At 33.8% G+C, this 16,966-nt stretch overlaps 2 protein-coding genes and 1 long non-coding RNA gene across 6 annotated transcripts; all 3 read left to right on the top strand.

Moving 5' to 3' along the window:
• Window positions 1-286: 286 nt before the first annotated feature.
• On the top strand, window positions 287-1,070 carry LOC137829852 (protein AGENET DOMAIN (AGD)-CONTAINING P1). The gene has a single exon (XM_068636821.2). The coding sequence runs from the start codon at window positions 446-448 to the stop codon at window positions 872-874; it is 429 nt and encodes a 142-aa protein (XP_068492922.1). The 5' UTR covers window positions 287-445; the 3' UTR covers window positions 875-1,070.
• Window positions 1,071-1,918: 848 nt separating this feature from the next.
• Window positions 1,919-6,452, top strand: LOC137824589 (ATP synthase protein I-like protein). The gene is made up of 9 exons (XM_068630253.2): window positions 1,919-2,367; window positions 3,501-3,550; window positions 3,654-3,732; window positions 3,929-4,024; window positions 4,274-4,354; window positions 4,575-4,666; window positions 5,189-5,284; window positions 5,553-5,621; window positions 6,039-6,452. The coding sequence occupies exons 1-9, from the start codon at window positions 2,056-2,058 to the stop codon at window positions 6,169-6,171; spliced, it is 1,008 nt and encodes a 335-aa protein (XP_068486354.1). The 5' UTR covers window positions 1,919-2,055; the 3' UTR covers window positions 6,172-6,452.
• Window positions 6,453-10,089: 3,637 nt separating this feature from the next.
• Window positions 10,090-13,956, top strand: LOC137805658 (uncharacterized). 4 transcript variants are annotated; one of them, XR_016517399.1, is made up of 5 exons: window positions 10,090-10,257; window positions 10,418-10,660; window positions 10,732-10,805; window positions 11,344-11,527; window positions 13,874-13,956. It is a non-coding gene; the product is annotated as an uncharacterized LOC137805658 (long non-coding RNA). The 4 variants fall into 4 exon arrangements; XR_016517400.1 differs by having other exon boundaries at window positions 10,106-10,257; window positions 11,344-11,392; window positions 13,874-13,951; XR_016517398.1 differs by lacking the exon at window positions 13,874-13,956 and having other exon boundaries at window positions 11,344-11,718.
• Window positions 13,957-16,966: the final 3,010 nt, after the last annotated feature.

Genomic DNA, 16,966 nt, shown 5'->3' with positions numbered 1-16,966 from the left:
TAGATTTTTTATCGAAAAAATTCATAGAAAAATTGTAAATAGATACAGTGATAGAAAGTTAAAAGGTAATGATTGTAACGACTATGACCTAAATATAATCTCTAACTTAAAGTGTCTTTAGAATACCACCCCTTTGCCTATCTAAAAGACGGAAACAACCGAAGAGCGAAGAAAATGACTAAAAAAACTTGACAGAGAATATCTATTTGAGTTTCATAATAAATGTTTCCTTACTAATTCGACAAATCAAGAGATGAAAATCAAGAGAAGAAAATCAAGAGAATAAAATCAAAAGAAAATCAAGAGAAGAAAACATACACATCCATAATAAGAAGAACTATATAAGAAGAGGAATTAGTAGAACCCAACAGAAACAAATAACACTTTCTCTGGTCTCACGACACTGTTCAACCAAGAGAACTTTGAAGAACCCTTTTCTTTTTCAATGCGACCACCGCGGAAGACGGTGAATTTTCGCCACGGCGACAAGGTGGAGGTGTGCATCAACGAGGAGGGCTTCCTCGGCTCCTACTACCTCGCCACGGTTGTGTCGCGCCTCGACAACGGCCTCTACATCGTCCGCTACGACACGCTGCTCGAGGACGACGAGTCTCAGCCCCTGACCGAGACCCTCTTCCCCAAAGAGCTCCGCCCCAAGCCTCCGCGCCTAACCGCCACCTCCTCCTTCGCCCTCTACCAACGCGTCGACGCCTTCGACAACGACGGGTGGTGGGTTGGCGAGATCTCCGGCAAGGTCGACAACCGCCATTACTATGTTTATTTCTCCACCACTCACGAGGAGATCGTGTACCCCGCCTCCGCAATTAGGGTTCACCAGGAGTGGCTGAACGGCCAATGGATTCGCTCCAATTGATCAATTCACGTTTCAGTTGATGAATTGCCGTAACTAATGGTAGATAGGTATCGTGTTGTTCGTTTTAATTTCAACTTGTAACAGAATGGAACATGTTCACTGTGCCTTTTGTTGTTCATACTTGTAATTCCACTTCCACTTCCACTTCCTTACATCGTATATCATGTCGTATAAAATCTTTTGCTTCAACTCCAAACTCAGTTCAGTTCTTGTCTTTTCTTGTTTTCATTTTTCTTAATCCTGGGTCTTTGATAGTGTTTTTAATAGTTTGTGTTAGATTTTATTGGTCGGAAGCTGGAGATCCCAGGGCTGATTTTGGTGGTTGTTGGAAATAAATTTTCTAGAGAAAGACAATCAGTTGAATTGTTAGTTGTATGCAGTTATGCACAGTGTTCTGACCTTTTGGTGTTAATTAGAAAGGAATAGGAAACGATGGTTCATTTGTAATTTGATTTTTGTTTTCTTTTTTTTTCTCTTGATGAGTATATACTGGATGTTTGGTAAGTGTCACATGAAGGAAAATGATGACATGTGTGGATTTCACTGTCCACGAAATAAATGAGTTAATAAACAATAAATGCTAATTTAACATCCTTTTAATAAATTTTAAGAACTAAATTAGAAATCAACTACACGATTATAAATTGAGAATTTATTATACGTGCATAAACTAAATAATTAATATAACCTTTATTTAATTTTTATTCTCAAATTTTGTTTTTCGTTTACCCTTCCATTTTCTATTTATTTACCCAAAATATAAATGCAAGCAACGTAGTATGTTTTTTTCTTCTTCACTAATTACGAGAATATTATTTTATTACAAAAGGAAAGGAGTAAGTGTTCACCTTTGGCTAACCCTTTCTCTATTTTTTTAGTTATCAGAATTTTTTTGTTATCTATCAAATATTATATTAAATAATGTTTTTTTTGTTATTTTTTTCAATTATTTTATTAACCTTAAAAAAATATAAAAAGAGGAGCAATATTCGTAAATTGATAATTCTATTCAATTTAAAAAAAAAAATTAAAAATGAGATAGATATTTTGCAAGCATCGTTTCGCAACAAGTCGTATGTGTAAACATAACAGACACACAATTGACGACACCACCATTTCTTTGTATCCTTTGATCCCTTCGTTGCTGTCCTCGTAGCATTGCATTGCCATAACACACAAAAATGGCACTTATGAGCCACGTTTGTGTGCGCTGTGCAGCCACACCCACTTCCCCTGAGTCTCCAAGCTCCGCATCCTTGCCAGACCCAAAGCAGACCAAAGTTATCCTTCCCAAGAAGAAGCCCATGAAATGGTCCACTGGGATGGCTCCTGGGGACTACGGTGGTCCTCCAACAACCACCAAGCTCCGCAAGTACTGGGGTGGAGATGATGAAGACCCTTTAGCCTCTGATGACTTTATGTGGAACAAAGATTTTGTGGGTCGCTTCAAAAAGTTGATTCAAGGTCCTCCGGCTCCATCCCCTCCTGCAAAGGTCTGAACTTTGAGTCACTTTGTTCTCTCACTCACCCAGTGTCCATCTGGGTTGGGTGGTTTTTAAATTCTGGTGTTTTGTAATGGTGTCTGTTTTTGTTGGAAAGTTGGATTGATGTTGGACAGTTGTTTGTGGGGCATTGTGCTTCATGGTTGTGGTGATTGCTTTCTGTTTCGACTTTTGGCTTTTTTGTGTGTTTGAAATAAGTGAACTGGAGAAACTGATAATAGCAATCTCAATCAATGTCCTAGTATTGAATTTTGAGTTTTTGTGAAGATCCTTTTGTTGTGTAATCGGTCCATATCTAGTCAACACTGTACGCGAGACCTAGTTACTTGAACTAACATAACATGCCTCTGTGTTTCCTGGAACAGATCAGCTTGATTTCTCTGTGTATGTGTTCTCTATTGTTTTTCTCTTATCTGTGACAAACAACAACATTATCTCTATTTGTTTAAATAACTATCCATTATTAATCCGGACATGGATATGGTCAACCCTTTTAGGTAAGATATGTGATATTTACAAACCAAAGAAGCAGGACCATTTTCATTTAAGTTTATACAATCGTTGAATGCCTTTTTTATATAACGAGACTCTCCACGGGGAAGGAAATGCATATATTGCATGATTCGGGTTTTTATTATAGAAATGGAGATGAAAATAATGAAACCAGATTTAAGTCACACAATTATGATTATGCGGCACTTAATAGTATTGTAGGATGTGTAGATTTACTCACAGTAGATATACTTATAAAATCCTGTATAATTTATGCCATACACAATTCTGGGTGTGATAGAAGAGTATGGGAAACGACTACCTTGTATAGCATTGGTTTCTTTCTTGTAGTTACTTCACTTTGTGTAGAAGTTATAATGATACAACAAATATTAGGTTTCTAAGACCCCTCCTTTTCTTTCATTGGTGAAACAAGGAAATAATTCAAACTTGACTTTTGATGAATACAACAGTCACATTTTGTTCATGTAGGTGGTTGATTCCACATAGTTGGAGAAGGCCTTAGTTTTTGGTGGGGGTAACTCAAGAATTGTTGGTGAACGATTCAAGGTTATTTAAATTTGTTTGTTTCTATGAGTTGGTTCTGACATCAATAAAATTCCTGTCAACAGGAAGAGCATTCAGGGTTTCTAAGCTTAAATAGAGTCATGAGCCTGGACAGGTACCTTTCTACAATATTTAAATTAAAGTCTGCAAATTTGGTTGTATTATTTTATTTTATTTTCATTATTTATCTATAATGTTATTTTAATTATGAACTGTAGTTTGGAAGTTGATTTGAGCAAAGAACTTGCAGCTCCTGTAAATCGTAATGTACACAAGCAAGTTGAGGAAGAAACTGATGTAAGAGATTTGTCTCTTCTCTTCATATTCACCTGAATATTATATCATTGTGGATTGATGACTAGTGGTATATCTCCAGTATTGTTATATTCTTTACGTATTGGGTTTTTTTTTTTGGGAAAAAATGGTACATCATACCTTATATTGTTTCTCTACATGATTCATTTCACTTATCTTTAACTGAAATGATGATCAGGTGACTGGAAATAATAGGGTAAGATATAGATCAGCACCAACACGCCGTGAGCAAGAAAAATGGAATAGAGCTACCAAGGCTGCAACTGGGGGAACTGTAAGTAATGTTTTTCTATGTCATGTTAACTCCCTACCATTAAGATCTACCATTGCACTTATTAACTGGATATATTTTCAACTTATATAACCTAGGAGAAATCAATATTTACTGCTGTAAGACATTGAACTCAATCAATGATATACTTTTGACTCAAAAACAAAATCTTGACAACCTATGTCCCTTTAGAAATGTTTAGATTGAATTTTACTATTCAAAGGTCTGATTTAACTACTCATATTGCTATAGGATGTGATGTTTCGGGAAATAAAGCAGTCTCGTGAAGATCCAAAAGTATTGGCTGTTCAAGCTCAGGAGCAGTATGATAAGGTATTAAGCATTATTGTCTGGTTATATTTTTCCTTTTTGTTAGAGGTCATATGAATAGTAACCCTCTCTTGTTGGAGCAGTGTGATAAGGTATTAAGCTATTGTCTGGTAATATTTTTCCTTTCTGTTAGAGGTCATGTGAATAGTACCCTCTCTTGTGGCATTCACCACATATCAATTTTTTGTTAATTCAGTTCCTAGACATATTTTTGTTTTTTCAGTTAAAGAACAAGTTGCAAGTCCTTACCTTGGGTATTGGTGGTGTTGGTCTGGTTTCAGCATATGTTTCTTACACTCCTGAGATTGCAGCTAGGTACTTGAATTCTTCATGCACCTATTGATTTAGTTATTCTGAATTGATGACCTTCTTCAATCTATCCTATCTTTTGCTGATTCTAGCCAATATGGTTCAATTGAGAGCTAAAAATCAGTTTAGTATAAAACCACCATCCAGTAAATATAGTAAAAAAATTATATACACTAAAAAATTATTGTAACATGGGATATGGTGTTATTCTAGGTTAGTTTATCTAATGAGGATTCAAACATTTACTAATGAGGGTTCCTCATATATATAAGATTTCTCCTTTTGAACTTTTGAAGAAGCTTTTATTGATGTGTTTTGAGAATTTAGGTTAGATGGAGAAACAAAGGTTTTTTTTATAGAAACATTATGAAAGGAAATAAATGTTAGGATATTTGTATTCCCTGCAATTGAAAACAGAATGAGGAATTGAATGAGAATGTTTTAGTTAAATGATAACATTGGTTAACATCAAAGAAGAAAGATGTAAGATTTGTTCATTTGTTTAATATTTTTCTTTCTTGTATTCAGTTTTGGAGCTGGCTTTCTTGGTTCTTTGGCTTACATTCGCATGCTGGGAAGTAGTGTGGACTCCCTAAAAACTGATGGTGCAAAGGCGCTTGTCAAGTACTCTATAGATGATAGATTTACTATTCGGAATTTAGTTTCTTTAGTAGATAAACTTGAGTCTTGTATTGTACTTGCCACCCCCATAAAAATATCCTATCAGATGTCTTTCACAGTTTCTCTTCAATAAGATAAGTCAACTTGGTCAGAATTAGATTCAAACAATTTGTTGCTCATTTTCATTTTAAAAAGTGTGGCCATGGTCAGATTTTTTTTTTCACCTTGTTTTTGTTATAAACAACACAGGCTTATTGGATGTTACTTGCAGGGGAGCAGTTGGGCAGCCAAGATTACTGGTTCCTGTTGTTCTAGTCATGGTCTATAACCGCTGGAATGCGTAAGTCCTCTTTTTTATTTGTAATTGCAACATTTATTATGTTGTCAATTAAGTCAGTTTAATTTGCAAAACAAATATTCTTGATCAAGTGTTTAGTCTTCCCAGGTATGGCTCTTGTCATGGTTTGATTGAACTTATTTTTGAGATTTAATCTTTGTTTTCCTTTTTGCCAACTTCCTGAGAAAACTTTTGAATAATAGGCAATCATATCCTGGAAAATATCCTTTCCAAAGCATTTTGATTGCCTTATATATGTTGTTACCTAGAAAAGATATCCAATATGTATTTGATTGGATGCCATTTTTTGGCAATGATTTGTAGGTCTTAAGGCACTTGCTTCTGTTTTAAGAATGAGGTGAATGATGTACATTTGTATTTGTTTGTTAACCTACTTATCTTAGTTTCACCTGATTACAGAATTCTGGTTCCAGAATTTGGATATATGCACTTAGATTTGATACCAATGCTGGTAGGCTTTTTCACATACAAGATTGCAACTTTTGTTCAAGCTATAGAGGAAGCAATCACTATAGCAACAAGAAAGAGCTGAGGAATATCTGGGATGGTGCCTTGTCACTATATTTGAGTTTTCTCTCCCACAATTCAAGCCTATTAATTCTATTTGTTTATGTTTTTCCATGTTTGGATTATTGATATCCAAATATTTGGCCTACTATCCCATAAGTTTTTAGTCAAGTCTTTTCTCCCACAACAAACACTTGTTCATTTCATTTTTCTCATATCAGCTGAGAGTGTCTCAACACTATGTCTGTCCATGATTCTCTCTATCTTTACCATCTAATATGAAAATGAAAACATAAATTATTTGAAGCCTAAGGCTTTGTTTGGATTGAGGAGGGGATTTGTGAGGAGGGGAGGGAGTGGATTTGTGAGGATTGAAGAGGATGTGTGAGGATATGTGAGGTTGTTTGGATTGAGGGATGATAGAGTGAATTTGTGAGGATAGTTTATTGTAAGTTTACAAAATTATCCTTCTTATTAAAAAATATTTAAATAATGAATTATGATTTTTTTTTTAGGTTTGAATTAATTAAATATTTTTAATATATAATATCCATAATTATTTATATTTTCAATAAAAAATTAAAAAATATAATATAAAATATTTTGGTGTTAAATTGAAATAAATTTATTAAATATATTAAAATTTATGAAAGTAATATTCATTTGTTAATTTATATAACTATATATATTTTGATATTATAATTTTATTTTATTATTTATAATTATATGTTGTTATTAATAGTATAATTAAATATTTTTGAAATTATAAATAATAAATAAATTTATGTAATATTTAATTTTATATATTAAAATAAAATAAAATGCACAAGGGTATTTTGGTAAAATACAATAATCCTACTAAATCCTCACAAATCTCTTCATTTTGTGAAGAAAAAAAAAAACCCTCCACCCTCTCCCCCACTCTCAAAACCATGGAAACAAACACAAAAATATCCACTCCCTCCCCTCGGAAGCAAAACACACCCTAAATCAATTTCACTTGTAGATAATTATTACCTTTATCCTTTCAATCAATTTTTTATTGGTGACACTTTTGTTTAAACCAGTTTCTCTATAAAGACTTTTAAATTTGAAGAAAAAAAATTAAAATCAGTTTTACAATAAATTAATTTATAAAAATTATTTTGTATTGGAAGCATAATTATCTGTTATTATTGGTAATTCTTATAAGCATCGTAGAAATAAATTATCTTGTAACATGTATACTTTCATGATATTTCACATCACACTTCAACTCTGTCGCACTGATTGTTGAGATTTTAAACATATACAAAATATAAGAATTTAAATTTGGTTAAATATGTATTTTGTTTTACTATAAAAATATATTTAAAAGCAATAGACTTCATAATCTAATTTATGACGTGATCCCATAATTAATTATGAGATATAAAAAGTTACAAAGTATAATATAATTTATTATCTCCGGTTATGACGTGTATCTCTCTCTATATATAATTAATTGAAGGTACAAATTAGAGTGGTATAAATTTGAGTGATTCCTTTGTGTTTGTATTAGATGAAATGTATTGATTATGTGATATTTATAGAGATTTTTTCTCTCTCTTCCTTTTCACATTCTTACAGAAGAACTCAAACATCTCCTATCCAACCTATTATTTTCCTTCTTTCTCCCTGGTAAACCATTCAATTTTTTTTTTGGCTCTTTCACTTTAATTAAATCAAACCCTAACTATATTCTTAGATTCACAATTTCACGCTAAAGAATTCACTTTAATTAAACCAAACTCTAACTATTAAGATTTTTTTTTTTCAAATAAAAGGTACGTTAGTGTTTTTTAAAATCTCACACACACACACACATATATATATATATATATCAAAATCATATAAATATAGTTTCACATCTATACAATCTATTCATATCTCATTCATATATTTTTAAATTGAGTAATTCACTTTTTAAATAAGAACTTCTTGAATCAATTTAATTCACTTGTAACATTCCACACTTGTAACTTCTTAGAATTTCACCACACAAACTATACAATTTATTATATCTATTATTTCCAACAATTTAACTTCTCATTTATATAATACGCTAGTAATATTTATAAAGGATATTAACTATATTATATTGCAAACGTAGAAGTATTATTACAAATATTTAAAAATTCATCATCACACATATTATCTATATCAAATTATCAAATTTAAAAACACTTGAATATTCTCAAACAAAACACAATTCTTGTACAAAATTCAATATTATGAGCAAGTTACATCCATAATCCATATTATCTACCTTAAAGTGTTATAAAAAAATACAATTAGCTTCCTTTACCTTTTCAACTTTTCTTAATCAAGTTTATGTTAGAATTTCAGGGCTAAAACAAGGGGAGTGAATTGTTTTTACAAGATTTTCGCAAACTTTGAATGTTTAATGAAAGTCACAAGCAGAATAAAAAATACATAGCAAGTTTAGCCAAAATCAAAACTGGTTTTAACTTGATTCCAAAAAATCAATCGGTTGTTTCTTCGATTCAATCAATTGTTTTTATCAAAGATTAAACATATTTAAATGAGATAAGGGGAAGAGAAATCAACACAACAAGTTTATCACTATACCATTTTTTACTTTAGGCCACATTGACATGTCAACGGGTAAAAAAATGTTGCCTAAAGGAGGTATAAGCAACAGTTTTTTTATTGTTGCCCACGTGATAAGATTTTTTTGTCTTTAACTGAAAATATTTAGGAACTATTTATTTTTAGCAACATTTTATAAAACGTGAACATAATTATATAAATGTGAGTATTTTAAGCAACACTTTTAAAATTGTAAGTATTTTAAATTATATTTTAGACAACATTTTTTAAAACGCTATTGCTCTAACTAATTTTTTGATAACATGTTTAAAGTGTGTGTCTTAAATAAAATTTAGACTAAATTTGTTAAATTGTGGATAATTAAATTCACATTTATTATCTATCTAAAGCTGATTGGAGAACACCTAAAATACCAAATAAACAATAATTTTTACCTTTGAATTGAAACATCCAGGAAAGGGTCCCGATATATTAACACCCTCTGCACCCTACACACTTTTGACGTTGCATAAGTGGCATAGGCATGGCGTTGTGGTGCTGAACGGGAAAAGTGGTTACCCAGGTTCAAAAAAGTGGTTACCTATACACAGGATGAACATGTGCCACAAAACCAAACCCAATCCTACCCACAATGGTAGCATGCACCAACAAACAACCACAGAAGGCACACCACAACACACCAAAGGGCCACGACCCTACCCATGACAAGGTCATGTGCTGAACGGGAAAAGTGGTTACCCAGGTTCAAAAAACTGGTTACCTATTCACAGCATGAACATGTGCCACAAACCCAAACCCACTCCCACCCACGATCCTACCATGGACCCACAAACAACCATTAATGCACACAACAACAAATTAACAATTCATCAACGTTCGATTTCAGTTTGCGTTTACCTCAATGGCGAAGGCCATACGACAACAAATGTATGCTCTTACCTTCGATTAGAGTTTCTACCGTTCTCCCTCCCTCCGCAATGTCGACGACGACAATACCAATGTTTGTTATTTGATTGGATGACACCTTCTACGGTTTCTTCCCTCACTTCGACGGACGTACCCTTCTTTCACCACCGACGACTATGCCCTTCTTTGGATTTCGCCCCAAATTCTTCCGCTTTCACAACAAAGAAAAATTCTGAAATCACCATTCTACCCTCACATAAACTAACACTTACATCGATTTTCACTAAAAATCGTCGTTGTCTTGTGCAGTACCATGTGTTTTGTATATTTGTCTATGTGAGCAACGTCAAAAGTGTGTAATGTCCATAGGGAGTTAATAAAACATTTTCCGCCCGGAAAAGCTTAAGAAACATTGTTTTAAACACGGGTATGTTAAATAACATCTAAGACTATATTTACACATTCTGCCAACTTTCCCAAACTACACAGAACTCAGCCCTCGATTCCCAAATGCACGTTCACTCTTCACCACGCTCACCCTCCACCACGCTCAAACTCCATTTTCGTCCAACGATTTTTCACAGCTTCCTCTGTATCATAAGCCCTTGCTCAGGTTCGTTTCTTCAAACACTCCTTCACAACGTTCAATTTTTCGTCTCACTGCTTGCTCTAGTTCATAATCGATTTCTTCAAAAGCTCTATGTAGTGAATATCATTTCAATATGATATTTAGAAAATGTGTTCATGCCTACCAACTTTTGAATCTTGTACAGGTTTATTGATGTTGCTCGAGGCCAAAAGCTTCATATCTGGAGAGGCAAATCTACTGAATCTAGTTTTCCTTCATTATTTCTGCCATCTGCTCCACCGGCTCTGACAAGATGCAAGCAGGTGGAATTTCCTCTTTGCCATCTTTTATTGGAGTTGGACTAAGCTCTGGTAACTGTAAATTATTTGATGCTAAGAGTGGAAATGTTATTACTACTTGGCGAGCTCATGATGGATATGTGACAAAGGTATTTTGTTGAAAATATTAGGGTTACGTAATTTGATTTTACACACAACTTCATCCACGTTTTGTCTACAGTTGGCAGCACCTGAGGAACATCTGCTCGTTTCCAGCTCTCTGGACAGAACTTTACGAGTCTGGGACTTAAGAATGTAAGAGCCATCACTCTACTGAACTTCAAATTCATCAGGAGTTTATGACCATTTAGAATTGTCTCTAAAATTGAGAGATCAAAATTTTGTGCATTTGGACACATGAAAGTTGTTAGAAGGTAAAGCAAGTGGTTGATAGAGGTTTGATGAATAATTACCCCTTATAGCATATACACCTGACTGTAGTTAACAAACTATGTGGTAAGAATATTTTTTTAAGGTGCAGGTGACCTGGTGCATATAATTTCGCATAGGAAATTAAAGAAATCATCTACAATTAAGATTAGCAGAAAAAAAAAACAAACTAAACCTTACTCTTCTCTGTTTCTTTCTACGTTGTATGTGCGTATTGGAGTATTGGACTTTCCTCATGTGTCGGTTTTTTACGTTCATAATTTGAGTCTGTGTAGACCGTGCTTCATAAATTGCATGTTTTTATTTGAAGATGTATTCCCACAAGAACCTAAATGGAAGTGGTAAGCTTTCTTCCTCATTTCCAGAGGGATATATCTTGAAGCTCATTTCTACTACCTTGCAGGAATTTGCCATTGTAGCCCGTTATTTTCAGAGGTCATGTCATTCAAATGGTAAATCCAGTTTCTCCATTTGGGGCCATGATGTTATTTCAATTTCCTGGAGTAGGATTGGGCTTCTCTCCTTGTCTAAATCTGCCAATGAAACAATAAGCTTCTCGTTTAAAGACCCACAACATGACAGACAGAGTTAAGAATTAAGAAGGATCTTCTAATATTGTTTGTCTAGAATTTAATTTAGATGTTAAAATGATGGTTTATTATTGCTTTAGTTGTATCTTGTTGCTTGACGTGATCCCTCTTGCTTATTCATTGGTTTCAGCTCCTTAATAAAATATGAATATGCTGAAAACATTTGGTTAAAATCCAATTTCCAGCCACTCATATCTTCTTCACAGATTTAAGAGAGTGCAATTCATATGCTTGGTATGTGTACCGCCCTGGTAGTTGGAAGTGATGACGTGGCATCGAGCTATTATATAGGCGTGTTGCATGGGACACCTGGCTGGCAGAAGGGAAGGAAGTCGGGGGGTTCGTGTAGTCGCCAGTTATCAAGTTGGCGTGCTCCGATCTCCAGCATACCTAAACCGGCGGTCACCGGGTTGAAGATGAAGTCGCCAGATGTGAACCCAGGCGACCAAGTAATTAGAGATCGCCGAAACAAGGACATCGCCGAAGATGAAGGCAGATAGTCATTTCCCAGCTGGCCAGAGGATGAGGTCGGGAGACAGCTTACTTGAACATGTACAGTGAAGCAGGTAGGGCAGATCATGAAGGCGGCCGGCGAGACCACAGGGAAGGTGTGTACGAAGGCACCCGAACTCGCCATCCAAAAGAGATCACGCTCCAAGGCATCTATGCACTGAGTATATCATGCATAAGTAACTTAGCCAAAAAACCTGAAGAGTAAGAAGTAGCGCCCAAGTCAAGGATGCTCCAGATGATGGCACGTGTACAACTGGATGCGAGCCACGTGTCCAGATGTGTAACTGCCAGGAGAGAGAAAGTGCCCAGGTATATAAGAGTTTCCAACGAACTTCTGAGGGACGCACATTCAGATTGTTTCTTTACGCTTGCGAGTCTTGAGTACGCTGAGAGAGAACTGGTCACGGTTCCTTAGAGTTCTTGAGTTTTACTCTTAAGTAATTGGTGGTTCAGTCGCTGACTTGGGCATCGGAGCGTGATCGGCCGCAGCGGCGCCGTTTCGTCTTTTGCAGGTTCTTGAGGTGGATCGTTGATCCAAGTTTGACGAGGCAAAGCTCCAGCGTTTTGGTCAACAGGCAGGATCAGTATGTTTGTGTCCTACAGCCTTATAGTGTCTATATTGTGCGGCTTGAGTTGCTCAGCCATATAGGCCTGAATTCTTTTATGCTTGCTATGCATCTATCTGATTCATCTGAGGTTTCTCTCCTAGCTTGATGTTAATTTCTTTTCGGTGCTCATCATGAAGGAAAACTCGATAACAATACAGATCCAGCTTTGTGTTGAGGTTTTGAAATTTAATTATTGTTGTTACTCATTTTGAGCTTTCTACTTTAATATTTGATACTTTACTACTTAACTAAAGATTATAGCTTATGTGTTTCCTCCTAACAATTAATGAAATATTTACTTTGGGAGAAATACATGTTGCACACCAAATGGTGTGTTGCTATTCCAGCTGCCAAAGGCAAAAGTTTGACTAGGTTCACTTAGCTTAGAAGATGCTGCAATAAGAGATCAAAACAGAGAAAGTGAATATGATGCTTTTACTCTCTTATTCCCACTTTCTATTTCTTATACCAAACAAAATCTAAACAATGACGAAAGGTGAAGCCATTAGAAGAATCTATAACGTTAAAGGATGTTATTTTAGTGTGTTTAGATTAATAATGTATGATTTGTAAAAAACAGACACTCACTCACACTTAAATTCTCTCTAAAAGAAACACTCTTCTTTGTAAATCTCTCTATTGTATTTCTTTCTGTGGTGTATCTTACAATTGAGAGAGCATCCTATTTATAGGCTTTAGGAAGCTCTTCTAGAAAAGTCTTCATTATGGCCTTAAAACCCCACTAACAACACAATTAAAATCCCACTCACAACTTTTGACCTTTTACATATCCAAACTCCCATTCTACTCTTTTCTAGTAACTTCTAACTTTAAAACCCACAAATTACATTAAAGTTTATTCAACATGATTCGTGTCTCAGCAAATTACTGCATCAAAATGCACCAAAAACGACTAATTGTAACTTCATTCATGCACATCAAAACTATCTGGACAGATTCAAACGCACTGTTAAGAGTGAAGTGATTTAAATAAGTTAATAATAGCATGTTTGTTTTCAGAATTTGATTTAAATACAAATATTGTTATTTAATTATAAATTTTCAATTACTATATATATATATAATGAAGTTGTTAATTTTGGCTATTCAAGTGTTTTATTTGTTTGTTCTTTTTGATAGATTTTAGAAATAATTATGTTTGCATTACCCCACTTGGCCATTAAAATGCAAGACTTGATACCAAATTGTTGTTACTCCACAGGCTTATGTTCAATAGCTGGAAAGTAGTCGTTTAAAGCTGACCCAACTGGAGCAAGAGCTTCAGCGAGAAAGGCAGTTGGTAGGGTGCGGTGCAATTATTTCTTGGAACTAGTTTATGTTCTCCTTTTTAGTGAAAACTTTGCCAACCTATGCTCATATTCAATTTAAATTTAAACTCAAATCTCTTGTTTATTTTCCTGCAGGGAGTCTTTATATCAAGTTCAGGTGATCAAGCGCATTCAATGAGTGGAAATAGTATCCCTCTTTCTAAAATATGTTATTCATTCTACAAGTTTTAATATCAAAATGTCTTCAATTTGTGTCTTATGGTGTACTAAACTATTTCAGGCACCAGTTTTTCATTGTAAATTATTAAACTATTGGGAAGAGAGAGACATTAAGTTGAGCCCGTGTATTTCTAGGACAACATGGATACTTTACTTTTATTGAGAAAATGAAATCAATACAATAAACAAAAGAGATTTGATTTCCTCTAACAATAAAGAAATGATAAGAAAATAAATAAAAACAGTTCTAATAATACATATATAATCTAGATATTTTTTATTATATAGGATCTGCTGCTTATTTCTATAATTATAATAGTAACATATAGATAAAAATCTCCTACTGTCTTTTTGGATAATTATAAGATACCGAACTTGTTTTAACCCGACAGTTATGTAAAAGAGAATACATGCATGAAGAGTTGACATTTTGCATCTATATTTATGCTTGCTTTCTGACATTGCTGGTTGATGTAGAATTTAAAATGCTGGACTTAGGATTCTTATTATTGTGCTAGGAGTTTTATCATGTTAGGACTTTAAGACTGTTAATATATTTGTATTACACTTTTACTTGCAAGAATATTAGTATAAGTACGCTTGTTTGGATACTCCCAATAACCAATCATTATATCATATTTGTATCATTCAGATTCTTATTACTCTCTTCTCTCCTTTCATACATGTTTCACATATTAGTTTGCCACTGGATGTCTCTCTAGATTTTCATCTCTCTGTCTACAAACATATGTTCTTACAAATGACACTATAGTCAAATTTAAGAACGTACCATGCCTACTGATGTAGTTAATTTTGTCATGTAACACTTACACATAATTGTTGATGTTTTTAGGAGGTGATAAACATATATTTATTCACACTCAATAGCTTTAATCATGAATTATTGGACTATAATAATAAATAAATTCATTGTTTCAATTCAGATTTATATAATTTGGTTTATTTGGGTCTTGACAATTATTATTGTTAATTTTGTGTTTTTAAAGTAAATTATCCGGAGGAAGCATCTACTTTGTGAATGGGCCAAATATGCAAAAATTCAAGTTGTTTCTTGAATCAAAATAGAAAACAAATTCCGATGAGAAGAAAGAGAAAATAAAATCTACAATATCTCAGAAACAAAATAAGAAACAAATCTTATGCAAAATACAAGAATTATAAAAAATTGGAAATTGTTAACAAAATATAAACTACAATATTTTTCCAAGATCCTTGGAGCAGAAAAACCTATAAAAGGACACAAACATCAAGGAGAAGGGAAAGAGCTTCATAGGGTTTTCTTAGTTTTTTTTTCTTTATAATTATTTTGTTTTGCCTCTGCATGGAAGACTAAACCTTTTTAGATGATTCCTTTGTAATTTCCCGCTCTGAGGTTTCGATCACTAAAAGTTTATATTTTTAATTCTCTATAACAGTTGTTTTAATAATCTAATCTCCTGGAAAACTAGTTTTTGTGAGAGGTTGTATTTGAACGCATAATTGAGAGTCTTCCTTATCTTAAACTTTGGTTTCTTAGTTAGTTTGCATTGTTTTAATTAATTTCTTGGGCGCATGATTCAAAAAAGAGAGAGGAGATAAGCATTCCCATGGAGTATACGCATGGAAAAAAGTGGGTATTGATTAATCCAGTAGACGCATGCTTTACTGGTGAGTTTCAGTTGAATCAGATCAGCGCATGTTCAATCTGGTTTAGTTCTGTTGGAGGATTGATAAATGATTAATATTTAGAGAACCTGTGAAAACTTCAATGGTGGAAGTGTTAGAATATATGGCCTTAAACAAGAGGGGGGGGGTTAATTTCTTATAAGAGATTTTCGCAAACTTTGAAGGTATAATGAAATTCAATGCTGAAGTACAGAGAAAAGAATCAAGAAAACAAAGACCCAAAACTGTTTTAAGATGATATCAGAAAAACAATCGGTTGTTTCTTCGAAACAATCGGTTGTTTCTTCGAAACAATCGGTTGTTTATACCAGTTAGAACTTAAACAACTTAAAAACAGAATTTAAAGAGTTAAGGGTAAGAGATAAGCACATAAGCAATTTATACTGGTTCACTCTTACACCAAGAGCTACAGCCAGTACCCAAAAATCACTGGGTAAACCACTATGCAATCAAAACCAAATTACAACACCACACACCAAAATAGTTACCTTGAACCCCTCAAGAAACACACTACCTTTGGCAAACCACACCAAGAATGTTGATTTTGAACACCTCAAGAACACAACACTCCTTGGAAACAAAAATACAAAAATACAGTAATCAAGGAAGAAGGGAATAGAATACGCTTGGGTATTACAAAGTTTAAAGTTCAGAATTACAACCCAATCCTACTCCACACACTTAAGAATGATCCAAAGCTCTTTCAAATCTTGGAAAAACTATTTTGATAAACTCTTTCTCTTACTCCAAGATTAGGAGCGTAAAACCACCTTTATATAGACCAACCAAGTGGTCAAAAACATTTAATAAAAGAGCCAAGGTAGTTAGGAACATTGAAAACATATTAAAACCACTTAACAGAATTCTGTTAAGGTTTTCAAAAAAACAATCGATTGTTTTGTCAAAACAATCGGTTGAATTGACTTGACAGCCAAATCAAGCTTTTCAAAACCTTTTTCAAAAACTGCTAAGATAAAACAACCTGTTGTTTCGAAATTTCAACCTGTTGAAACTACTAAGGTAAAAAAACCTGTTGAAATTTCAACAACATTTTAGAAAACTCATCTTTTCAAAAGGTTAAAGATTCAAATGAACTTGGATCATCTTAAGGAGTGAATTAA

This window comes from Phaseolus vulgaris, chromosome 11 (genome assembly GCF_051622355.1).
Source record: "Phaseolus vulgaris cultivar YP4 chromosome 11, ASM5162235v1, whole genome shotgun sequence".
Lineage (NCBI taxonomy): Eukaryota > Viridiplantae > Streptophyta > Magnoliopsida > Fabales > Fabaceae > Phaseolus > Phaseolus vulgaris.
This window is presented reverse-complemented; position numbering and strand designations above follow the sequence as displayed.